The sequence below is a fragment of the Myotis daubentonii genome, chromosome 3 (genome assembly GCF_963259705.1).
Source record: "Myotis daubentonii chromosome 3, mMyoDau2.1, whole genome shotgun sequence".
Classification (NCBI taxonomy): Eukaryota; Metazoa; Chordata; class Mammalia; order Chiroptera; family Vespertilionidae; genus Myotis; species Myotis daubentonii.
The window spans coordinates 164,092,518-164,119,597 of record NC_081842.1 but is presented as its reverse complement, the minus strand read 5'-3'; the positions used below and the strand labels follow the sequence as shown (position 1 = coordinate 164,119,597).

The window sequence follows — 27,080 nt, the reverse complement described above, 5'->3', positions numbered from 1 at the left end:
AAGAGATAAAACAAGCATTTCAATTTCCACTTACAATAACTATTTTCTCACCTGAAAACCACAGAGACAAATTATTGCATTCATTTAATTTATTGACTCACCAACATTTCTTTTCTTTTTTTCACAGTGACTTTAGGAGTTTTATTTATGGAACAGTTATTTTTTTAATCACCAAGTGATTTTATTATATATATATATATATTTTAGAAGCCCGGTGCACGAATTCGTGCACCAGTGAGGTCACTTGGCCTGGCTTGCATGATCGGGCCGAAACTGGCTCTCCAACATCCTCCGAGGGGTCCCGGATTTTGAGAGGCTGCAGGCCAGGCCGAGGGATCCCACCAGGGCATGATCAGGGCCAGGGAGGGACATGGGAGGTGGCCAGCAAGGGAGGGACCGCAGGAGGGCTCCAGGGCATGTCCGGCCCATCTCGCTCAGTCCCAAACTGCCAGACCTCAGCAGCAAGCTAACCTACCGGTTGGAGCATCTGCCCCTGGTGGTCAGTGCACATCATAGCGACTGGTCAACCAGTTGACTGTCTGCCCCCTGGTGGTCAGTGCATGTCATAGTGAGCGGTTGAGCGGCCTTAGCATATCATTAGCATATTACGCTTTGGTTTGTTAAACAGACGACCAGACACTTAGCATATTAGGCTTTTATTATGTGGCATATCCATATTCCTCCTTTCCTTTGTGGTTTTTCACCCCAGTGCTTGGAAAGATGGAGGCAGGGTGTGTGGTCCTATGGTCTGAGGGCAGGCTCTCCTGACAAGGCAGATGTCTAAGAGCAGATGGCAGGAAATGCGATGGAACTCCCAGGTCCCCCTGTCCCCAACAGAAACATTTCTTTCCTCCATGTGGACCATCCCTCACTTCTAAAATCTATTTCCCTCCTCACAATCCCAGCAAGGGCATAGGCCCATCTGCTACCACTCCTGGGTTCCTTTTTCTGCTGACCGATTACCTGCACTGTAAAAATGCTTATTTTCACCAACATTTCTTGAGTACCTAATATGTGCCAAAGAATGAGTTTCCAAGACTAGGGGTCTAAGATGTAGTCATTCCTTCAAGGTATTATAATTTACTGGAATAGACAGACATACAACTAAATAAATACAGGGCCATGAGATAAGCTACTCTAGAGGTATAAAGAAATGATCACTAGCATTTTAGACATCTTTATTGAATTTTAACATCACTACTTACTAGCTGGTCTCTTCATTTGTCCCCTTTGACTAACAGTTTCCTCAACTGTACAATGGGGGGGGGTGTGATAAGAGTATTTACATGGATTACAGTGTGTAAAGAGTCCAGCACAATTCTACACACATAGTAGGTGCTCAATTAATGAGACTATAATTATAACATGTATATCTATGTATAAAATTTGTATTATATCTATACCTATTTTACTAGTCTGTCTGTCTATCTATCCATCTATCTATCTATCTATCTATCTATCTATCTATCTATCTATCTATCTAGCTAGCTATGGGCTCCACAAGAATCCAGGGACTAACTAATTTCCTGATGAGACAATAGAAAGGGTAGGGGAACTCTCTGAGAGAAGGTGAAGTTTTCAGAGTATGAAGACAGATTCTTTATTTTGTTTTGTTGGTTTTTATTTTTTTCCTGAATTGAAATTTTGAGTAGAAGGAATGATACCAATGTATGCAGCCATCTAATGGCATGGAGCTTTCCAAGAACCACAGGGCACCTATAATAGCTAAGGTATGAAGTATGAACCTGGGGAGGCTGATAGGCTGAACGAATAGACATCAGATCCTAAAAAGGTTTTTATATCATGCAAAGCCACTTGGACTTTGTCTTATTATACAGACAACTTCCTCTCACCTAAATAGAAAATGACAAGCCTGAACTTAAAGGGGTTAAAACAACTTACCTTTGCTGGTGGAGTTCTTGATTGAGTGGAAAGAATAGAAACTCTACCAAAAATGTATCTGAAAAACCAAGACATGATATAGATTGAACAAGAATCTTTATTACTGAGTGACAATGGAGAGGTGAGATTTCTGGTGATGCATGCCAGTAGGAAGCATCTTAACCCAAGTCCCAGGAGGAGCTAGTGGGCTGTGCTGATGTAACAAGCAGAGTACCCTGGGGCAAATTTTGTCCATTTAATGGCAAATTCCAAAGCAGCAGAGACAGAGCTCAGAGTGCCTGAACCCCAAGGAGAACACTTACTGTTTTTCCCTGAAAGTCAGCATAAATATTTGATAACGTCTCCTTTTCTGAGAAGGGGCCCTCTCTCAGTGGGAGTGGTATTTGGTATCCTTGGCAGACCAGAATTTTTTGTTTTCTTAAGTTTTTCTTTATGTCTTGAGGTGGATTCTAAAAGATCCTGGGGTATTTTGATTTTGAATTCTCACAAAAGTATTTTTTTCTTTCACAGTAATTCAATATAAAAGGCAATAAAAGTGATATATTTAGAAGTATTCAGGACCTGCTATCAGTGCCACCTGAGAATAAACTATCTTGCCACTTGCACATCCCACAGGAGAAAAGAATCACAATTCACATTTAGGAAATATTGCATGTGTTTGCCTCTGTTTTGCTCGTTTTGACTGCCCTGCTGAAAAGCAGATTTTTTGCAGATAAAAGTTGCCCTGTCTTGCTGAACTGCTCATATATTTTGCTCTGGAAGAAAAGGCTTTGTTAAAATCAGGAGCAAAGTCTGGTTTGCAAAATACTGTCTAAAAATAACAAAATGCAGGAAAATGTCAAACTGTGCTAAGACCATCGGCCAACTTCGTGCTTTGGAAAACTACCCAGCAAATTTAGCAAATATCATTTTAAAGTGAAGAGTAATTATGTGTTTTCTAAGCAGCATCTGATGAATTGATGGTTAGGTGCTTGAGAATAAACGAGGGTGTGGAGGTCTGTGGCCTCACCCTTGTTGCTGAGCTAGGCCAACGGATGCACAGTTAAAGGAGATGAGCCGTGCTGTGCTCGCTTGGGGCTCCAAAACTGTTTGCAGATTCCTCATGTGTTTTCAAGGTTTGTGTACTTGAGGCTTCTGGCTTGGCTGCTTTTGCCAATGGGGAAAACATTGGTGAATAAAACAGAGTTTCTATTTTTCAAGAGCTCCCAGTCTAGCAGGGAAAGAGATATTAAGCCAGCCATTGCAACAGTGAATGCTATGCTGGGGAGGTTCAGTCATAATTCTACAGAGGAATGCCCACCTAGGCTGGGTCTTGGGCACCAGAGGGCAGAGTTTTAGTTGAAATGTTAAGATTTAGCACAAGTTTACGTCCCGTCCACGGAATGTATTTCTAAACTTTGGGGAAATGGCTTTTGTTTTGTCACAACTCTTCATTGGTACTTCTTCCCCTGGAACTACCTTTGTGTATATTTTTATGATAATGTTTGCTGATTAAATCTGAATATTTGGCTTATAGAATGAGCAAATAATCTTCAGAGAAATCTTCATCTTTATGCAGCCACATGTAAGAAACAAAAACAGAATTTTGTTTTCTTATTCTAAGAAATATGCATACAAATGAAAAATTTCAGACTGCCTTTGCTTTTACTTCAGGTTTTGAACAAACTAACTCAGTGGGCATTTGATATTCCTATTGTTAGTGCCACAGCTTAGTGGAACTGGTTTGACCAGCTGTGTTAACCCATCAGTGTCCATATACACAAGGGAGATTGAACTTGATCCAATTCTGTACAACGGGGTGAAAAAAAATGGACTCTTCCTTTTAGACAAGGGTTAAAAAGGAAATAATCTCTTTTGCTACAAAGTTTTTCTCAGCAGGTACAAAATAGCTGCAATCAGGTAGGCTTTAGTAAATGGCAGCTGCTATCTACCAAGTTGAAAGATCAGAAATTCTCACCCCATTTCTATTTCAATTTCGTAGACACTGGACTCAATTTGTGAGTGTCTGAAGGCATGTCTAACTCTGTGACAAGATATGGGCCTGTACCCTGAGTAGGAACCACGTACACAGCTGTGCTGCCAGCCTGCCTTGTAATGACGCCAGCTCTGGCCAGTCAGGGCCCCTGGGTCATCACTACAGAGTCTTAGATTTGAGAGCCAGCTAGGATCCTAAAAACATTCCATTCCACTGGGCTAAAGAGGGTAACAGTCTTCCGCATGGTCACATGGGTTGTAAGATTTATCAAGACCTAGCCTTTGACCTCAACCTGTTACCTGTTTTGTGCTAGCGGGGTAATATGCCAGGTTGCACTGATTAGTACCACTACTGCCTGGAGCATTGAGTTGAAAGGTATTGAAATCGCACCCTGATTCGGGGAAGTGGTGCTATAGTTGGTCAGCAGTGTCCAGCGCTGTGAATTTGGTTGAATGATGAAGGTTGATTGGCAATCAAGTAATTATGACATGATGTTAAGTATGCTTCAGAACTAAGTGTTCTGAACTCTTCCTGGTGGGTCAGGACCATAGAGGCGATGTTTGGGTTTGGTCTTGAAGAATAGGGAACAGTTTTCCTGACAGAGAAAGGAAAGGAAAAGACATTTCTGGAAAGAACAATAGCTTGTGGAAGGGACCTGCTATGTGGAGACAAGAAGGAAACTAATGGCCTTTGAGAGCCTGCTCTGTGCTAGGCGCTAAGCTAGGGTGTCATCTCATTATTTGATTTTCAAAATGACTATCATTTTGCAGATGAGGTACAGGGACAAAAATTTAAGATGCTCAAGATGATCTAGCTAATAAGTAGAACTAAGATCTCAGTTGTTGGGGTGCCAAGTAACTTTTGTGGTCGTTACTCAGGAGGACAGTATTGGTGAGGAAGACTGGGTTGGAGAGGGGGGTATCAGTAACTTGGGTTTGGACTATTGAATTGGAGTAGCCATCTAAATAGAGGTGGCTAGTAGGTTTTAGAAAAATGGCACTAACTCATCTGGTTATGATAAAAATATATTGAAGATTCACTGATACCAGGACAAGTCCAGTGCATGCATTTCTAGGCTTCTGCTTAACAGTGGAGATCTTTCTGCCTTTGCTATTCCAGCACAGAGACTCTAAGTAATAAGCTAGTATGCTTTATGCTGCATGAGCAATTCAAATTACTGTCAATGCAATATTAAATCCAGAATTGATAGGAAAATGGTCTTACTTAGAAATTCAAGTGTTCTTGGCACAATACTATTTATTACCACCATGAGACCTGTGCTCTGGCAAACCTCTGCTTGTGTTCAGCAAAAGACCCTTTACTATGTAAGCGTTCCTCTGCCACGGCTCAACTTTGACCTACAAGAGAACAGTGTCTGTTCCTTAGAGAGAGGCTGGGAGGTGCCACAGTTGATATCTGGCCTGGGGGTGGGGTTCAGATGCACATATATACAACGTTGTCTAAACATGTTCAAAAGAGAAGGTTTGTTTTGTTTTGTTTTGTTTTGTTTGCATAGTCTCAAACAGAAGATAAATCCCCAGATTTTTATGTTAGTGAATCCAATGTCCTAGGCAACTCCAGGACTCCTTGTCATCTTTTCTTTATGGACTTGTGGTTATGCTTTCTTTAGGGTATAGGGTGAGAGAAGATATTTAAAATAGTTGAGGCCCGATTCTCTTTGCTCCCTAGGATGATGATGATGATGACCATGACAAGGATTAGTGCTATGATGACAACACCACCATATTTTATTGATTTTCAAATGTTTTCCCATTTTTTCTCATTTCTGAGATTGAGGTACCACTTTGCTATTAACCTGCAATAAAGTTAAATTCTCCCAGATAGGATTTTTGTGTGTGTGTGGGGGGGGGGAGGGGGGGCGAGTTTTTTTTTTTTTTTTTTACAAATCACCTGGGGACATTTCCGCCCTGAGACCACTTCGAATTGAATTATTTACTGAGTTTTTCTTAAATCGCACTGGTAGTGTGAACTTCTATCAAAAACCTGCTTGGGTACCTGCATGTGGTTCAAATTCTCAGAAGAGTTTATTTTTCCTTTCTCTCTTCTTGCTGTGCCTTTCTTTCTGAATTCAAGCTTTATTTCTATAACTAGGGGCCCGGTGCATGAAATTCGTGCACTGTGTGTGTGTGTGTGTGGGGGGGGGGGGGGAATGTCCCTCAGCCCAGCCTGCCCCCTCTCACATACTGGGAGCCCTCAGGCGTTGACCTCCATCACCCTCCAATCGCAGGATCGGCCCCTTGCCCAGGCCAGATGCCTCTGACAGAGGCGTCAGGCCTGGGCAGGGGACCCTCATTTCCCCCCATCACTGGTTCTGCCCCCAGCCCAGGCCTGATGCCTCTGGCCCAGGCGTCAGGCCTGGGCAGGGGACGCCCAGACCCCTCTGATTGCTGGCTCTGCCCCTTGCCCAGGCCTGATGCCTCGGCCAGAGGCGTAGACCCACATCACCCTCCGATCGCCTGATCGGCCCCTTGCCCAGGCCTGACGCCTCCGCCAGAGGTGTCAGGCTTGGACAGGGGACCCCCATCTCCCCCCGGTCCCCATCTCCCCCCGATCACTGGCTCTGGCCCCCGCCCAGGCCTGAGGCCTCGGCCAGAGGAGTTGACCCTCATCACCCTCTGATCACCAATCACCGGATCGGCCCCTTGACCAGGCCTGAGGCCTCCGGCAGAGGTATCAGGCCTGGGCAGGGGACCCCCAGCTCCCCGCGGTTGCAGGCTCTGCCCCTGCCCAGGCCTAACGCCTCTGGCTGAGGTGTCCGGCCCCGGGCAGCGGGGACCCTCAGCTGCAGCGGCCCCGCGATCGTGGGCTCCACTTTAGGCCCAGGCAAGGGACCCCTAGCTCCCCGGACTGCCACCTTCGACCGTGCCCAGCTCCCATCGCTGGCTCCACCCCTACTTCCTGCTATCACTGGCCAGGGCGGCAAAGGCACCTGATTCTCCGATCATGGCTGGGGGGCAGGGCAAAGGCAGCCCCAGGGCCGCCTTTGCCCTGCCCCCCAGCTCTTAGCTCCCCCCTGGGTTTCCAATCACTGTCAGTGGCAGGGGGTTTCTTCCTGCTTTCCCTTTCGCCTCCCTGCATTGTGCCTACATATGCAAATTAACCGCCATCTTGTTGGCAGTTAACTGCCAATCTTAGTTGGCAGTTAATTTGCATATAGCCCTGATTAGCCAATGAAAAGGGTAGCATCGTACGCCAATTACCATTTTTCTCTTTTATTAGTGTAGATATTATAACTTTAGGGGAATACCATTTTGGTGTCTTAGCTTTTTGCAGAGGTTTCTTATTAGACTCCCCATCTTGTTATTCTTATCATATTTAGAGTAATGGTGTGACTAACACTTGATATATCTTAGATTTGATGAAATACTGTAACAATAAATTTACCATTTACAGGGCACTTTCCCTTTGCCAGGCAGTGTTTTAAGGCTCTTTATATGTAGTAACTCGTGTAAGCCTCTAACAGTCATATTAGATAGGTACTATTGCTGCCCCAATTTCAGATAAGAAAACAGAGGCACAAAGAAGTTAAGCAGGAACCTGTGCCCACGTTCGCATGTATTAACTCATTCAGTGTAGCTCGACCATTCTGAGTGTACAGACAGGCTGCTGGTGGCAATCTGTTGTCATTCCTGGAAGGTACTGGTCATAGTACCTGATACTTGCTGAGCACACAGCTCAGAAAATGGGCCATTGTCCTTGTTAAAAGAACAGAGTATCCTTTTGTTATCCACTTTTCATTCCCTGATGCAGGATTCTTGCCTTAAGTGTTTTCCTCAGACAAAAGCTGGTTTTCTAAAAAAATATGAACTCTTGTCTTTTCATTATGTGTCATATAAAGGATGTTGCTCTAAGTAGGTCTGCTACCATTCAGGCCTGCACGTTCTATCTATCAGGAACTTCAAAGCAATTCTCAGTGAAAAGTCCAGTTCAACCAAAACTCAAATTCTTCTCACTTCACTTTGTCTTCCCATCTTATTTCTCTCCCCGCACCTGCCACCACACCCACATCAAACCTACAGAGAAATCTCCAAGGGAGATATATTAAGAGGAAACAAGAAAATAATATTTGTAGGTCTTCCCCGTTATTAAAGAATATATTTTTTCTAATGGTCCTAATCTGAATTTTGGGGGATAATTTATTGTGTGTATTTAGAAGAGAATAAGTTTTAATTCCTCTATTTTTTTTTTCTTTCTCTTCTTTATTTTTCTTATGTCTTCTACCAGTATTTACTGACTAAATTCAAGACACTGTGTTGAGAGGGAGAATTCTCAGACTCTGTTCACGTACTTAAGAAACATTTAAATATAAAATTATAGGGGAATCTTTTCCTCCCTCCCCCTCTCTTCCTCACTCCTTTCCTCCATTTTCCTTCTTCACCCACCCTGCCCCACTTCACCTTCTTCTCCATGAACAGGAAGCCAGGGAGGAAGAGAAGACTTTAGGGAGGAAACATTATTTGAGCTGAGTCAGATATGAACTTGTATAGATGGGGATGGTCAAAAACAGCAGGGCACCAGTGAGGAGCAGCCTGGACAAAGGCTGGGCTTTGGAGAATGGTGAGAAGTCCAGCCTGAAGGGTGGAGGGCATGAAAAGAGAGATGAAAGATGAGACTCAAGGAAAAAGCCTTCCCTTTCTACTTATATGGAAAATCATGTGAGATGATAGATCTGAATGCACTTGAAAAGAAAAATGCTGTTTAATGAAGGTCAGGTGGATTCACAGAAAAAGAAGAGGTCCCAGTTGGTGTCATCACCATTGTCCTCATTGTCGTTATTCTTATCATGGTCCTAATAACCTCTGAGAAGGTCTCCCTAAGGCTCCAATGACTCTAAGAGGACCAGAATTTTGCCCTTATGCTCCACGTCAGTGTCTCAAACACCTCCAAAGTAAGAATCTACACTAATAAAAGAGAAACATGGTAATTAGTGTCACTCCGCTACCCTTCCCATTGGCTAATCCCCCTGTCACTCACAGAGATATGCAAATTAACTGGCAGCCAAGATGGTGGCCGACAGCCGGGCAGCTGATGCGAACAAGGAGGCTTGCTTGCTTCAGTGACGGAGAACTCCAACGTTCCCCGCCTGACTTGCTGGCCTCTCAGCTGCAACTCTCAGCAACTATGTTGCAAATAAAGAAGCTAAAAAAACCCCAGAAACCTGCTTTACTCAGTGGAGCTTCACCAGCCGGACCGCAACATTGTATCAAATACAGACGGTAAACAAAGGCCAGAAACCTGTTTTCTGCAGCCGAGGCCTCAGAGCTAAAGCTGGCCCAGAATAAAAAAGAAAAAAAGAAAAAACGGAGCGGTTGGGAGCTTCAGTCCCAGCCTGAAAACAGCCCTCAGCCACTCAGCCAGACTGGCCAGGCACCCACCCCAGTGGGGACCCCCACCCTGATCCAGGACACCCTTCAGGGCAAACCAGCCAGCCCCACCCATGCACCAGGCCTCTACCTTATATAGTAAAAGGGTAATATGCCTCCCGGCACCGGGATCAGCAGAGCCGAGAGGCCTCCCGGCACCGGGATCAGCGTGACAGGGGGCAGCGCCGAAACCCCCTGATCGCCCTGCAGTTCTGTGTGTGACAGGGTGTGGGGCCCCAACCCCCTCGCCCCCCACGGGCCCTGCTCTGTGTGTGACAGGGTAGAGCCATAACCTCCCCATTGGCCCTGCCCTGAGTGTGACAGTGACGGCGCTCCAACCCCCTGATTGGCCCTGCCCTGAGTGTGACAGGGGGCGGTGCCCCAACTCCCCTATTGGCCCTACTCTGTGAGTGACAGGGGGGAGCTCCTCAACCCCCTGATGGGCCCTGCTCTGTGCGTGACAGGGGGTGGCGCCACAACCTCCCCATCGACCCTGCCTTGAGTGTGACAGGGGGCGGTGCCCCAACCCCCCAATCGGCCCTACCCTGAGCGTGACTGAGGGTGGCATCGCAACCTCCCAATCTGCCCTGCTCTGTGCATGACAGGGGGCGGCGTCCCAACTCCCCAATCAGCCCTGCTCTGAGCCCGACCAGGGGCTGCACCTAGGGATTAGGCCTGCCCTCTGCCACCCGGGAGCAGGCCTAAGCCAGCAGGTCGTTATCTCCTGAGGGGTCCCAGACTGCAAGAGGGCACAGGCTGGTCTGAGAGACCCCCCCTTCCCCCGAGTGCACAAATTTTTGTGCACCGGGCCTCTAGTCTGTATATATAAAAGGCTAATATGCTAAGTGTTCAACTGTCCAACTGGTCGCTATGACAAACACTGACCACCAGGGGGCAGATGCTCAACGTAGGAGCTTCCGTGACAGATACTGACCATTTACAGAGAAACGGCACCATGGACCTGGTGCCCACAAAGCAATACTCGGCTTCCCCCACTGTCCTGGAGCGACATCCCACCAAATCGCAGCCCATGCTGCTGAGACCTGATGGTGCAAAGTGTGGCCCACAGCCCAGCCCAGCCCGGAAATGGTGGCTATGGGCGCCGGGTAATGATGTCACGTAGTAATGCCTGGCTTCCTTTCCCTTGCAATTAGCCTCCTTGGAGTTTCTTCACAGGAACACGACTTGCTTTATAGCCAGGTGGAAACATTTCACACTTTAACCAAATGTCTGTGAAGTGTTTTCCTGTGCTTCATCTCATTTGATCCTCACAGAAGTCCTGGAGTAGGTAGATAGGAGACTTGGTGGTATCCTATTTTCTTTTGATTAGCCAAAAAACAGAGATTTAGAAAGCTTAGAAACTTGACCCGACTGAAAAGAAGTAAGAAATGGTGGACCTTGAAAATGACTTCAGGTTTTCTCACTGCACAGAATATAGTCAAACACTGCTGCAGTTAAATATTTTACCCTTTGTTCTCCCTGTGTGATCTACAATAATAATCTGCTTTGTGTTGGTATTTACTGCTGTGTTGCTGAGAATTACTTGAAAGAGAAGTTTGGGTGCTTCACTAGGCTGGAAAAAGTTTAGCTAAATCAGAAAGCAGGTCTAATTAAGCAAGTTTTTTTTCTATAAAACGCTAAGTTGACTCTTGCATGCACAATATATATAAAGCTCTCGCTGGTGCCAATTGCACATGTGCGTTTCGATCTGTCATTGTCGATCATGAATTTGGTTGACGGTTATTGTAGAGAAAGGGTGAATAGTGATATTAAAATATTTCTTCTAATTAATTTCCTTTCAATGTGCACGAATTTGTGCACTGGGCCACTAGTTGGAATATAGGAGACAAACTTCCTTCTTTAATAGTGAAAGATACCAGCAGATGTTTGCAGAAATCAAATAAGTCTATGAAGGTGAAGTGGTTGAGAATACAACAAAAGCACCTGCTCTGATTGCCTAAGTACTTTCGTTGTCCCTGGTTAGTTAGTACCTCTCTTTCCTCAACGGAATGCTAGGGGCACATAGAGAGGACAGCAGGGGCCTGCAACATATTCCTTCTTGTATTACAAACATCCAATGAAAAAAAGAAATAATTGCAGGGCCATCTGCCCCCATCTCTAATGGTCTCCTCATGAGAACCACCCGTTTGGATTACATTTTCCTCGTTTGTACAGCCACACTAAGACTCTGCTTTCTGAACTCTTCATACCAGATACACAGTATTAATCTTTAACTTCATCTTGGGTTTCTGAAGCGCTTTAATTTCTTTCTGCTATGGGAAAGGACGTATGCTGAAGTAATTTGGTAAAGGTGTAGCGGCAAAATGAGATAGAACTGCTTTTATATAATTTTACAAAATGAAACAAACTCAGTGAATGTAGCCATGATTGTCTCATTTGATATTGTAGTGGTTTAAAAGTCAAATCTGGCCAGAAAAACCTAAATTCCCTCCTCAAATGAAATAAGAAAAATGTGCAGGTATATTAAAAACATTTTTCATTATGCTTTTCAAATAGGTGTTAGAGCGTTCAGTGGGATTTCTTATCATATCATCTGACAAACTCATAATGCTTGTGTTTACTTGAACTTCTCTATAGTGTTTGCAGCTATAGGAAGTCTGTGTTGGGGAAAAATGTCCCTGAGGGAATTTTGGCACTGGTAATTTTTCCCTAGGCCTGGCTTTTTGCATGGAATAATTTATGACAGTTTTGCCCATGAGAACTCTATTTCCTCTGTTTTTTGTTTGTTGGGTGTGTAAATTCTTACTGGATTATACCCAAGTCTGAAAGTGAAATGTTGATGTGGGCTCCAAATTCTTAACATGGGTCGACATATTGATGGTGTTCTACTATTTTTAACCTTTTTCTTCTTTTTTTGAAACAAAAAATGATCAATATTTTGCTGTTTAGCTGCATCCTTATTGAATAAAAGGATCGTGGAATTGTGGGGCTGAGAGTGGAAGACATATCTGTTCTATCACATTGGTTCTTACGAACTGCCTGCAATAAGATACCACACTATTGATTGACAAAGGCTCCTAATGTTTTCTAGCAAAAGTGGAAATATAATTGCATTATTTTCCCTGAGTGCTAACCAATGGTCCCCAGTAGTTGTCTTTTTGGTACTGGGAATAGAGCCAGATGTAGGCAAAATGAATTAAATTTGCCCACAGATTACTGATTTTGAATATAATTACCATGCTTCAGATCAGCCTCTTAATTTTCCCTATGAATTAAGTATTTTGTTTATTGACAAAAAGTATTACAAAATCTACTTCAGGGCTAGTAGCAGTTTTAAAATTTATGAAGCAGTTTTATAAGAGCAATTCCATTGGTATGAATAACAATTAACAACTTAGTTAATTCAGTCACTAGAACACAGGCTCCAGAGTCAGAATACCTGAGTTCAATACCTGTCTTTACTGTGTCCTTGCTCTATGACCTTGGGCAAGTCACTCAATCTTTCTATATCTCTCTTTTTTGGGGGATGGGTGTCTGGAAAATGGGAATTACAGAAGTATTTCTCCAACTGATAACACTGAAATATTTTCTGTTAAGACTGTGATGATTATTTATATATACACACTCTATCTAGACTTTATTCCTAGTGCCCCTACTTGGAAAAGAAAGGCTAATCTCTGAAAGTAACGATTGTACTTTTCATATTGATCATTTAATGTCCACTAGTGATATTTGATGAAGTGGTCATTGTTGCATTCCCAGCCCCCCCCCCCCACAATGGTCTTTCCACCACCCCCTCTATCCATTGATAAACCACTTCCAGGGTGAGCTTACCAAAATCAAGTCTGATCCTGTAGATCATGCCAGACTCTATGGCAAGATATGTAAGACTTTCCATATCAGATCCCTTTCTTGCCTCTCCAGCTCCGTTTTGCCTGCCTTCTTTAAAGTCTGCTCTCAAAATCCATTTCTTTTTTTAAAATAATTTTGTATTGATTTCAGAGAGGAAGGGAGAGGTAGAGAGAGATAGAAACATCAATGGTGAGAGAGAATCATTGATTGGCTACCTCTTGCATGTCCCCTGCTGAGGATCGAGCCCACAACCCAGCCATGTGCCCTTGACCAGAATTGAACCCGGGACCCTTCAGTCCGCAGGCCAATTGATGCTCTATCCACTGAGTAAAACCAGTTAGGGTCTCAAAATCTATTTCTTTTCCTGCTTCCTGGATTCTGAAATGCTGCTTATCCTCCCATGTTGACATTGTTAGACATTCACTATTCACTTCTTGATGACCTCAATAGTTCTATCACCAGCTATGCTGCTTAAGGCTGGCCTTGACAAGATCCTGAATGGACTCCACCAATCTAGGACTGTCTACCTTTTATTATCCTCCTTTTCTTATCCCCCAACAAATGAGTGAGAGTTTCCCCATAGTTCAGTATAGTTTAATAAGCAGGATCCACACACAGTTTGTTGATTCAATAGCTGAAACAAAACAAAACAAATAAAGACTTCATTTATATAATCTGCTGCTTTATCCTGTACAAATGGAAAGTAGCTTTATTGCATTTATGGAGAACCAGACTTGAAGCTTAACCAGTGGCATAAGGTAGAATTACATTGATTACACAACTTTTTACACGGGGGAATAATTTGTATTTGATAAGGTCACAAATAGGTAATGGGTAGGGGCTCATCAATGTGTGAGGTGATTAAGCACTCATACAAATAATACAATTGACATTTTCTTTTATGTTTATTATTGGGTAAATCAAAGCATATGGATAAAAGTGTGCATTATTTTATCCCAGTAAGAAACTACTTCAGTCATTTAGTAATACTATTTCAATAAAGAAATATACCTTTATACTGTTGTTTATTATTATGAAAAAGAAACAAAACAAAGTAGCAGCTGACTAAATTAATAGTTAAAGACATTGTAGTTAAAGACTAGCTCTGTGGTAGAAAAAAAAAATATACAGATATAAATATAGCTTCCAAATTTGCTAGGTCCACATTCCTGCAACTGTTTTCTTTCTAAATCATGAATTCTCTGTGGGTTTTATTTTGAAATAGGTATTTCTGCTATAAGTCTGATAAATGATATTCCAACTCTAAAGAGCAAGTAACTAGAATGCCACATTTTTGACGCATATTTTTGCAGCACAGAGGGGACTAAACTCTAAATGTCTCAGCTGTTAAAGGCCCCATCAGACTTGCCCAAAATGAAGAACAGAAGGAGAAAGTTTTCCCTAAAGCAACTCATCAGATCTGTTTGGGCACAGGGACACTCCCTTAGAGCTTGTGTGGATAAGTTGCACTGAATAGTTCAAGGTTTTGCAGCTGCTTGGAATATTTGAGAAAAAGATATCTCTAAGTAATTGTCATGCATTTACATAGGCTGGACAAATTTGTTCTGTCCACCAAAGCTCTGAATTTTTGTGGTCATATTATAATAATAACTAGGGCCTAGTGCACAAATTCATGCACCTTGAAAGGAACTGTGGGCCATGAAACTGCGGTGGGCACAGGGGCGGGTCTCGGCCCATCCTCCACGCCCCTGCTCAACCCCTTGTGCCACAGCCCCCAGTCCCCTGTCTGCCAGCAGCCCTGCTCCCGCTGCCGCTACCACTTGCTGATGGCACTGGCCCCACTTGCACCCACTGACGGTGCAGAGCAGTCGGGACCGGCGCCGGATGCCAGCTGCGGGTGCTAGCGGGGCCAGTGCCGTCAGTGGGTGCAAGTGGGGCTTTCATCAGCAGTGGGTGCGAGAGGTGGCTGCTAGCCCCGATCGCCCCTCAGGAGCAGGGAGAGGTGGAGAAGCCCTGAGGGGCTATCAGGGCTCGCAGCTGCTGCTTGCACCTGCTGATGGAACCAAGTGATCAGGACCGGCGCCAGGTGCCGGCAGTGGGTGTGAGTGGCGGCTCTGGTGACAGCAGTGGGTGGGAGCAGGGCTGGCGCTGACAGCAGGTGTAAGTGCTAGGCGGGACTGCTGCGTGTGGGAGCAAAGAATTTTCAGTAACCACTAGGGGCTCGCCCCGATGACAGTGATTGGTGCCCCGATTGGTCTGGCACCCCCACTCACCTGCTCCACCATCCGGCTGCGGACGATGCCCACCATGGTTTGTGCACACGCCCCCTGGTGGTCAGCGCATGTCATAGCAACCGGTTGTTTGGTTGTTCGGTTGTTCTGTCGTTCGGTCTATTTGTATATTAGCCTTTTATTATATAGGATGTCTGGTTTTTGAGTGCTCACAATGGGTCCAAACTATACTCTGCATTTTCTACATATAGTGTCATTGAATATTCATGCTTCTGATGTAAGGGACCAGCTTATGAAGTTTATGTCAGTTTTTTTGTAGTACAAAAGTTTGTTGAGCTGTCTTCTACATTATAAAATTGAAAAGTCCTTACTGTTGTTTTTGCTTATCTGATTGTTGGTTGTTGAATCTAGGGGATGCTTTGATTACTTCAATACAGGCAGCAGTGATCACTTCCATAAACAAATTGTTAGACATAGAACACACATATAAATAGGTAGCATCTTCTAATTTACTGATTGTTGGTAAACTAGAAACAAGCCACTGAGTGAATAAACTTAAGTCAAACAATTGGAAGCAGGGCACTGTGGTATGTTACATAGCAGTTTCTAATAAAATGAACTGATTGACATATTTGCATATGGTTGGAAAGTGAAGAATTCTAAAACGTGGTACTTTTATATATTTATCCTTTTATTATCCTAAAGTAACATAGATAAGGAAGATAATTTCATCTGGGTTAATGTATTTGTCTATTGTTTGTTTTATGATCGAATCCTGTTTACTTACCTAGTATTACCTCCTACCACATAAAATCTACATACTCTTATTATCAAATGACTTGCAGATTTCTGACCAAATTAAGGCCTTTCAAAATTCTGTGCCTTAGCCTATGCTATTCCCTCTGCCTGGAATGCCCTTCCATCTTCACTTGTCTAATCCCTTCTCATTCTTCAGGACTCCATTTAAATACCACCTTTCCAGGTAAGCATTCCCTGATTTGTTCTGCACTACCAAACCCCGCTTCTTCTGGGTTGCACAGCACCCTGAGCATAACTCCGTCACCTCCTGTAATACGTGGTATTATACTTTTCTGTTTACTTGCCAGCTGCACTAGGTTGTGACTCTTTGTAAGCATGGTCTGTCTTTTTGGGCTTATTTCTGTTTTTCTGCACCTCACCAAGTCTATACAGTATATGAACTTAATGATCAATTGTGACTTGAAGGAGTGAATACATTCATATAAATCATGCATATCAGTATTTTGTTACTTCCCCAACACACACACACACACACACACACACACACACACACACACATTCTCTCTACATCCTGGTATGTGTAGACTTCAAAAAGCCTCATCTGTAGTTTTTTTTTTAATTCCTGAAGCTCAAGGTCATGACCTCGCAGAGTGACTACTATAAGAACGCACATTCATGTTAAGTCCTGTTGTTCTTGCCAAGTTACACCTTTTCGAGTGAAATTTCAGGGAGGTTTTATATCAGCACCATGGGAATGCTTTCATGTTAAACAGGAATGTGGAAGCATGAAGAGAAGTAAAGAATAAGGTCCAGACAACACAACAGATATTGAGCTGGAAGCCTGAGCTATGAAAGGAACACCTCTACCCACGACAGAATATGACTTCAGGTCAAGGGGCGATGGTGTCTGGCTTCCACTCTCCATTTGCTTGCCGCATCCTCTCTGTGCTTATCACCTACTTCCCTTTTATAGGACATGGGAAGCAGACATGTATTACCAGGGAGCAAGCTTTTACAACTATGATTTCATTCCATATTGTAGTTTCTCTCAAAATGGTTTGTTTTCTTCTCATGTATGTGTTATTATACACAATCAGATAATTCAGAAAGACTGTCCACACCTTTGTCCCCAGACCCCCAGCCATACAATGCAGTGTGACAACCAAGAGAATCAGAGCCATGCTGGGCTCTGGGCTAGACAAAGGCACAAATCCCATCTGGGTCTCCTTCAAAGAAGCTGCTGTTTGCAACAAGCTACCAGATGGTGGTGAAAAAGTTCTTACCTGTTTACTTAATGGGTTACTGGCCTCTTTGCTTTTATTTAGCCATCTGTTCTGGTCTATGTCCCTTTAACTTGTAAGATCCATCACCTCATTTAAGCTGTTACCTTGACACATTGCAATGTTGTGGACATAATGCTTCTACAGAGGCGCAAATTAACATGGGTTTTCATGATTAGAAGGTTAAATGGGGTAAGGCTGTGGTAGTTACTGGTGAGATAAGGGGTTTTGAAGAGGCAGAACTCAAGGGAATTTCAGACAATAGAAAAATTAGGCTGGTTAGACAGAGGGATGGAATTTTCACAAATTACAGAGGCTGAGTAAGAGCAAAAATTCCCTTTGGGTGTCTCTGATTTGTGGGGGCTTATCTTCTGGCCAGAGAGACACTATGACCATGGGCCCAGAGAGGATAAGGGGCTAGCTTTGGATTTCTTTTCTCCTTTTGGGACATTCTGTAAAGAGCAAAAAGAAACTGATTACACCAAGAAGTGGTAATCTAGAGCCACAGAAACAACCTCAAACATATTTAGTCATTCCCAGAAAGATATTTGGTTTCCCTTAGGTTTGAAGAAGAATCAGGGGTCAAGCACAACTTCATGGAGGAACAGTTTGTGTGTCTTCGCCCTGGATTTGAAAGCAGAGTTCCAACCTTGACCTTAGCCTGACTCCTTGACAGTTCCATCCAGATCACCAATCAGGCTCTGAACACCAGGACGTAAGAAGCCCAGCGCTCTGTCTTCTTATTGTATCAGTTCTGGCTCTACCCATGCTGGTCTCCCCTGAAATAACCAGTATTATTACAGTTACTGAGACGCAAAATATTGGGCATCTCTGAATTTTCTGTCTGCCAATTCTATCCAACCAGTAACCAAGTTCTCTGCCTTTTACCTACGTTTTCTTATGTCTTCTCCCACCTTTTTATTCCCCCTGCCACTGCTCTAGTTTTCCATCCCTCATTACCTCTATCCTAGCCAATTGGAATAACCTCCTAAGTAGCTCCAACGTTTAGCCTCTTCCTGCTCAAAGCATCTTAAATACTGAGGTTTGATAGTAACTTATAACAGTCACCTTAAAAAATTAAACAGAAGCCTCCTTTGGTTTACTATCACCTAGCGAATTCAGTGAATTTCTCAGCTTGGTATCCAAGGCCGTCCCTAGAGTTATCACTTGTGTTTCCAGCATTTTCTAGTTCTCTGTGCCCCAGTAAAACAAAGTGGCATGTGGTTAGGAATAACCCCATGTTTGCTTGCCTCTTTGCTCTGTTCCTTCCTCCTAGAAAGCCCTGGAGGATATTTTAGTAAGCTCAGGCTCAAATACATCTCTGCTTTCCCCAATCAGATGCAGTTGCTCCTGCTCTTGTTCCGTAGCAGCACATTTCGGGGGATATTCGTATGATGCTTGCGTGGATTTGTTCCTGCCCTATTGTTAGTTTTTCATGTCTTACTCGTGCATATCTTATAGCACAGGTTAAAGTTTCCTTTGCGTAGAGGGTGCTAGATAAAGACACAGAATAATGATTGATAGTGGGACTTTGTCTGTAAGAATGCAAAAAACTTACCCATTCATTCATTCATTCATTCACTCAAGCGTTTGTTGGGTGTCTATTAGTATAGTATGTAAGGTACTTGGAAACAGAGATCAGTATGACATAGTATATCCCAGTTATCCAGGAACTCACAATTACATGGTGGGAAAGTCACATAAATAATTGTACAATGAAAAGTGTGCAATAAAAGTGCCTTCGAAGTATGGGAGTAGCAGGACTTCTTTCTTTGAGTAGGGTAAATATGTTGGGGATGAAGAGATGATGGTGAGGAGGAAACTGAGCAGTTAACAAGGGCTTCCCATGGTTGGGAATGTCTCTTTTGGATTTGAAAATTGAATAAGAGTTGTCAAGGAAGATAGACAGGTAAGAAAGGGTAGGAATGGAATGGAAAGATAACCCAAGAAAGCTGCTTTGCTTACTCTCAGAGGCTTAGCACACTAAGGCAAACTAGTCACCAAGTAATTATTTTCTGTTTCCAGATAAAAATATCCTAAATGACAGCATTCTTTGATACCTGTGAAGGAGGAAGGGAGAGTAATAAAGGAACCTCTGTAACTGCTTTTGGTTGAAAGTCATTCATTCCTTCTCTCTCTCTCTCTTTTTTAAAAATGTTTTATAGAGAAAGTCTGTGATTGCAGTGAGCTTCATAGCAGCGTTTCTCTTCCTGCTGATTGTGCGCCTTGTAAATGAAGTGAATTTCCCATTGCTGCTAAACTGCTTTGGACAACCTGGTACAAAATGGATACCATTCTCCTACACATACAGGCGGCCCCTTCGAACGCACTATGGATACATAAATGTGAGGACGCAAGAGGTAAGACCTCAGAGGGTTATCTGGGATTCGAGGGTATCCATGGTAACAGATTTTCTTTAGGAGCAAGATGCTTTCCAGTCACTGAACTGGCTTTTGCTGCCCCACTGAGCTTCTCTGGGGCCCTGACATTTTCTCTATTCTCATTGTTAGATGGTTACTGACACACGTCTCAAGTCTGCTGGCCCTTCTGATTCACTGGCGTCATGTGGAGTTGAGGAAGCAATTACCTGTTTTCCTGGTGGTTTGTGGCATAACATACACATCTCTCCATTTATTAACTCTGATAAGCAGTGACCAGCTAGAGAAGTAGCTGGTTTATTTCCTGGGGGTCAACTGGTTGGGGACAGCTCTTTGTAGAATTGCAGAAGAGCATTTATACTTTTGAAAACACTAATTCTGAGACCTGGAGCTAGACAAAGGCCAAGCTGATTTTCAAATTCTCCATGGCTGCAGAGAAAATGGTATTTAAAGAGTTTTCAAATTTAAAGGGCTTAAAATCATTTCAATCCTGTAATCTCTGAACCTTCAAGTCTTTGTAGCCAATTGGTGGTACAGAAGAGACTGGAGGCATATTGAAAGCGGGAAGTGCACACTAGACTAGCACTTTCACAAGCAAGGATTTGTATCGTAGAGTGAAGAAAAAAGTAATGAACCTCACAAAATGTGAGATGTGCACAGAAGTGATTAATAAAAGTGTTATCTCTGTTTGTTTCTATGTAGTGGAGTGAATGTGAGGCTAATATTCATAGATGCAAAGTCCGCATTTGAAGTTGTTGGTAACAAAGGTACAAGTTGTCTGTGTGTCTACATCCCAGAGAAGAGTTTTGGATCAGATCTCATTGAAGGGTCATTTTATGAAGATACTAGAGAGGAAAGTTACGCACAACACAGAATGCTACTCCTGTTCTGAGTTATTCTTCGCATCCAGGGAGGAGGTGAGAGATGGCTTCGTACATCCCCTCTTGTAGGCAATATCATACCTGAGTCTTTGCATCTGGTTAATTTGATTTTTTGAAAACAGTTTCTGTATCTTCAGGATTTATAAGCTATTTATTAGACCTTTATAGTTAGAAAGAAAAAGGCACCATTAATGACACATAAATTCTTAGGAGCCTTGCTTGATGTTTATCCTTTAAATGGTTTCAAATTAATTTTTTTAAAAAGGGTCCGTGGCTTGAATTTGTTGCATGTCCTATTAATTGATTTCCTGTATAAAAATGATCTCAGAGAATAGTTTGTCTCGCTCTTGTCTTTGTTACTTTTATTTCTGGCTGTCAATTAGTATTCTGTAACTCTACTGGCTCGTGTTAACCACTTCACAAGGACCTGTCACAGGCAGAAACACACGCCTGAAGTTTTTCACAAATTCCTCTCAGGAGGAAAATCCACCTCAAATCAAGGACCCTTTCATTTGTTTAAATATTAATGGATTGGATTTTGAAGTGTTAAGGGAAAAAGTGATGTATGGAGGCTGTTATTAAATTAGTCATCTTAGCTAAGCTACCTTTGATATTCTTTTGGTGTAGTTTTTAATATGACTTTACAAGGATATTGATAATTATTTTGACCCTACAGAGGCTATTTTTTGGAAGGAAACATAATTACTGCAGAGTTTTGTTTGTTTGTTTGTTTGGTACTTGTAGGCTTCAAAAGCACACAGGCATGGCTTGAGTGAAGATAGGGTTAACCATATCAACTAGCAAAGTTATTATGAGGATTAAATAGGGCAAAGTGCATGAGGTGCCCAGTTCCTAGCTGATGTTCAATGAATGAAGATTTTGTTTTGTTTTGTTTTGTTTTTTACTTCTCTTATACTTACCAGTTATGACTTGAAGTTCTCAGTATGAATAAACACTAAAAGACCACAGTCCAGAATAACAAACTTTGCATTTAAATTTTAAAGACTTTGAATTCAAGGCAAGTAATTAGAAATCAGGGTTTTGCAAATTAAAACCACAACGAGAAGAGAAAAAAAAGCATATTACTGCACACTAAATATCAAATTGGCAAAAAATTAAGAATCTGATAATACCAAGTGTTGATGAAGGTGTGGAACAAAAAGAACTCTTGTACACTCGTAGGTAGAGTATAAACTGAAACAACCATTTTGGAAAAAACAGCTTCCTATTATCCTGTAAAGTTGAAGATCTACATAACCCATGCCCCAGCATTTCCAGTCATTGATATATTCACATGGCATGCATGGACAGTAGATACTGCAGCTTTGTTCGTGATGACAAGAATCTGGAAACAACCCAGATGTCTATCAGTAGGAGAGTGGGTGAAAATTGCGCTACATGCACTAAAGTACTATACAGCAATAAAAAATGAAGCATGTGACAACATGAATAAGACTTACACAAACATAGTTTTGAGCAAAAGATCCTATATAATAAAAGGCTAATATGCAAATTGTCCCCCTGACTAGGAGTTCGACCAGGAGTTTGACCAGGGGACATGGCCAGCCAGCCAACTGCCTGTGGCCCCTCCCCTAGCCATCCCCAATCGCCTCCTCCCCCACCCTGATCAGGGGTGGGGCCAGTTGGCCAACCTCCCACATCCCCTCCCCCTGGCTAACCTGGCCCAGTCGGCCCTGAACAGGGCGGGTCAGCCGGACCCCACCAATGCATGAATTCGTGCATCAGGCCTCTAGTGCAAGAATAAGATAATACACACAAAATGATTCCTTTATAGATCAGAGGAAGAGGCAAAACTAAATGATGTTGCTTAGGTGCATACATATAAGGTGCACCTAAAAAGAAACAAAAAGTAACATAATTATTATCATACAATTGAGAAGAGCAGTTACTTTGAGAAAAATGTGTGGTTTGTGAGCAGTGTGCATTCCTGGGACACCAACAAAGATGGTACCTCTTGATCCAGTTGAAAGTGACATGGGTGTTCACATTCTAAATATTTTTTTAAGTATCCATTCATGTTGTATGCACTTTTCTGCATTTCTATTTTATAATGAAAATTGTAAAATATATTCTGAGCCCAGTAGGATATTTATTGACCAGGAATTGCACAAAGCATTTCACCTTATTTAACAGTAAGAAATAACTAAAGAGAAGCAATGAGGCATTAAGCTAGCTAAAACAAACTAGACATATTTACAATTGGCAATTTCATGTTATGCAAAATAACTAGTAGATATGCAGGTAACTTATTTTTGTAGTCTATGCATGATAGAAAGGCCCCATATAACATGAGTGAAGAGGATGAGCTGAAAATTTTGCATTGGAGTTGGAAAACAACATAATACCTAAACAAAATGACGGATTTTCCTCCATCTCAAACGCCTCTAGGTTACATTGACAGGGAAGCAAAATTTGCAGGCTGTCTACCTTCCTCTTCATTGATTTCAGCTTTTCTTCTCACAGTTGCAACCCCCACCATCCCTATGTCTGTACTTCATTTGTACTCAAATGCTCTGCACATTGGTTCTCACCAAATAATGGCTTCAGGTGCAACCCTACCCAGAGATAGCAGCATTAGATAAGATTCTGGAGGAAAAGGTCTTCAAGAACCAAAATAATACAGCTAAAATGCTAGGTGGTGGATTGGATATTTGGAGGAAATGGCTTCAATAGGGCCCCTCAAAGCTTGCTCCAAAAGCAGCCTACATCCCCATTCATTCTATTCTCACCCAGAGAAGGGTCAATAGCTGTGGCCGAGCTGGGCCAGGTGAGCACCCAGCTCATCTATTTATTTTAAGATCTTGTTTCTCAAGGTTTTCTCAGAAGTTTTTTAGAAGAAAGCACATGCTTACTAGAAACCAGCAGACTTGCAAGAAATATTTTAAACAGGTAGACATATGAGCAATGATTTCTAGATCTACAGTATCTGCAAACACAATCATTGTTGGTGATAGTTTTATTGGTTGATGCTTCAGCTAGGCCAGACATTGCTGTCACTAGACAAAGATTTTTATGAGAGGAAACATTTATGAGAAAAAAAATGTCTCTCCACTACTGTCAAATGCAAGGTGGGGGTGGGGGTGGCTGAATTAGGTTGAAGATTTAGTAGACACAGTGGAGAGCTGGGTTGCTTAGGAGCAAAATCTGATTCTCTGGTTATTTTATTTTATTTTTTTAAATGAGATGAGTTCTGGTCCCTTTGGCTTGGCCCAAGTGGAAGTATAGGCAATCTCCTGAATCTGTGACAGTCTGCCCTGAAGGCCTCACATTTAGTAAATTATACCCAGTTCAACTCAGCTTCATTTTATCAATTCACCCAGTTTTTGAATGATCTGTTCCCAAGGAAAGTACAAAAAGTAAAAGATAAGGAACACAGGAAAGATAAACCTGGGACTTGCTTATAGTTTACACTGTTAGAATATTGTTTTCCTAATCCAGACCCATACAAAGGAATATGTTGTGAAGATCATGAGGACTACGATAGAAATAATTGAGCACTGAGATAGAAATAATTAGAATAGAAGGAATTAAATACTCCTCCCACTCTATAATGACCACAGATACCATGCATGCAGTTGGTGATTGGCTCCCATCTTTTGCCCTGTCTCCTTCCCTTTCTCAGCCAGTGTGAGCTAAGGTTCTTATATTGGCGGAGGGGAAGTACTGAGAATCAGGGAAGCAAAATGAGTGCCAACTAACAGGATGAGTGCTGGTATCCTGAATTTTGCTGGCCACAGAATTCCTCATCCATTCTATGTTTGAGCCAACAACGCATGAGGCAGTGCCAACCCAAAATTTGGACCAGAAATGATTTAGATTTTGCAAGAGGTCCTATATTTCCCTTTGCTCCCCACCCCCATTAATTTTCTGGCCCACTAGCTTAGCTGCTCAGACTTTCCCTGCCAGGTCATTACTGTATTAATAATGCAACCCTCCATTTAAACAGGATTACATTTAGGGGACCCCACCTGTAACATTAGGGCAGAATCGCTGTATTATTGGTTGACCTTTGACGTAGCCCAAAACATAACCCCATATGTGTTTGGAAAACGAAATCTCTGCTTAGCAATATTTTGTGAACTCTGCTTTCTCCTTAATGCAAATTTTAATGGTTCATTTTGAATTAATTAATTATAGTGGATAGGGAACATATAAACTACTAAGGTACTGTAGGACTTTGTTGAAGGTAATCATTGTTTCTGCCTGTTGTGATCATGGCAAATTTTGAGGGAAAAGAAGAAAATATGCTTCAGGCTAGATTTTGTTTGTAGTTTCCAGATATGGAATCAGTTTTCCTGTCATTTTTTGTTGTTGCTGGTGCTGGGTGACCTGGTGTGAAGATAATTCTCTGAGCAAATAACCTGCAACTCATTTGCATGAACTACTAGATAAGAGAATGAAACTCTGACAATCAATAGAATGCCATGTGCAGATGTTTCTGCTGATCAGTGAGGATGACAGATGTCTCCCTCATATCTGATAAGAGAATCTTAGTATGCCAGCGCTGCAGAGGTTCTCTGGTATTTGGGGAAGAGTGACCTTTTGGATGGTCTTCAAATGTGCTAAGTGAAAACACACAAAATTTCCCCAACATAGCAATCAAGTTGTAGGGCGGCATATTGATTTGCTTAATAATTTAATGAGGCCAAAACAGACCTCTTCAAAAATGAGAATGTTTTAAAGTAGACTAAATAAGAATACTTAAGATCAGTTACTATGACAAACAGGCTGCATAAGCCTAATTAAAGATGTGCATAACATATTGATGTTACAATAGATTTTCCCAAGTTGTGGTTATTGCAACAATTAAGGAACAGAGCTGACTTTCTTGGCAATAAAAGCACACACTCCATGCAATCAAACAAATGTCCACATGTAACTAAGCTGACATGAATATATATATATATAACTATCTCTCTCTCTCTCTTTCTCTCTCTCTCTCTCTCTCTCTCTCTCTCTCTCTCTCTATATATATATATATATATATATATATATATATATATATATATATATATATATATTTGAGAATATAGGCTTTGGATTTTATATAAGCCTATTGAGAACAATTATATGCAAATATGTTTCAAAAACTTAAAACTAATCAATGTCATTGTTAATTAAAAGCTGAATATTCACATTTGTATAATCATAAAGCAAAAGAAATTTCAACTGTTAAATTGTTATAGAAAAGAAAACAACTACATGAACCTCTAAAGATTACTTATTTGGTATGTGCATATTGGCTTAATCATTTTTAAGATCATTTATCCTTTTCCTAAGTATGAGGGCACATATTTGCTGAGTGGAGACAAGCTTATGTTTCTCAGTGTGGTTGTGAAACAGCAACTCCAAACAAAGGCCATTATCTCAAGGCAATCTATGCTCTGCTGGCAAATGAAAGGGTCAGGCATCCCTGTGGCTTAACACAGATTCAGAAAGCATTCTTGGGAGAGGTGAGGCCTGTAGTAGGAGAAGGATTTGGATGGGATAGAAAGAGAAGAAAAACATAGAGTTGGACGTGTAGGAGGGGTTTAATTGTCCCCTGTTCCCTCCTAAGTTCTTTGACTAGTCTCACAATTAAATTGACATGAGACAGACTACCAAGAGAAAAACAAGTTTGATTTCATGCAGGTCCCCTACAAAAATCTGAGATTCAAAAGGCAGCCAGGCACTTGAGGCTTCTATACTCCCCTGAGCGAAGAAAAAGAGTAGGGGTCTGAGCTTCAAAGGAGAGGAGGGCAATTCATAAGAAGATAGGAAGAGCAGATGTTTGGTATAAGCGTACACATGTTTGCCTCTCATGCAGATAGGTTTCTCAGATGAAAAAGTGACCTCTGGTAATAGCTCTCTTATAATGCACATTTCCCGTACAAAAGAGTAACTTCTACTCTGTTTTCAAAGTCTCTCCTGTGTCTGCAGCTCAGAAGAATCCCCATGCTGAAGAGGCACATCACGGGGTGGCACATTCTTTTCTTTATTGATTTCAGAGAGAAAGGAAGGGAAAGGGAGAGAGAAATAGAAACATCAATGATGAGAGAGAATCATTGATCAGCTACCTCATGCAAGTCCTCTACTGGGGATTGAGCCTGCAACCCAGGCATGACCTCCTGGTTCATAGGTTGATGCTCAACCACTGAGCCACACCAGCCAGATGGAATGACACATTCTGCCACCCTACAGGGAAAAGAGCAAAAGCAAAATTTCAGAACACACACTGTCCATTTCCCTTCAGCACATACCACTCCCAGCAGGCCATGGGTACTACATTAGAAGTCACAGTCAGCTCCTGGCTGTGTTGGTAATCACCATGGCCTCACACTCCATCCATCCATTTCTTACATCTCTCTGGTTCCATTACCCTTTGTCCTAATCTCTGGGATCCTCATTTTGTTTAGCTAATTATCCAGTCTTAGAGAGACCTTACGTTGGTCCTGCCAACCTGAAAACTATATAGGAAGCCAGGCCACTTATGTACCCCAACATGGAAGTGGCATC

General features: G+C 42.3%; 1 protein-coding gene across 2 annotated transcripts in view; it reads left to right on the top strand.

Annotated features, from left to right (window-relative positions):
- The window catches only part of ST6GALNAC3 (ST6 N-acetylgalactosaminide alpha-2,6-sialyltransferase 3), a 518,000-nt gene that overhangs the window by 202,435 nt on the left and 288,485 nt on the right, over nucleotides 1-27,080 (top strand). For both annotated transcript variants that reach the window (XM_059689157.1, XM_059689156.1), the window contains exon 2: nucleotides 19,471-19,665. In XM_059689157.1, coding sequence (XP_059545140.1) covers nucleotides 19,471-19,665 — 195 coding nt within the window. The remainder of the gene's footprint in view (nucleotides 1-19,470; nucleotides 19,666-27,080) is intronic.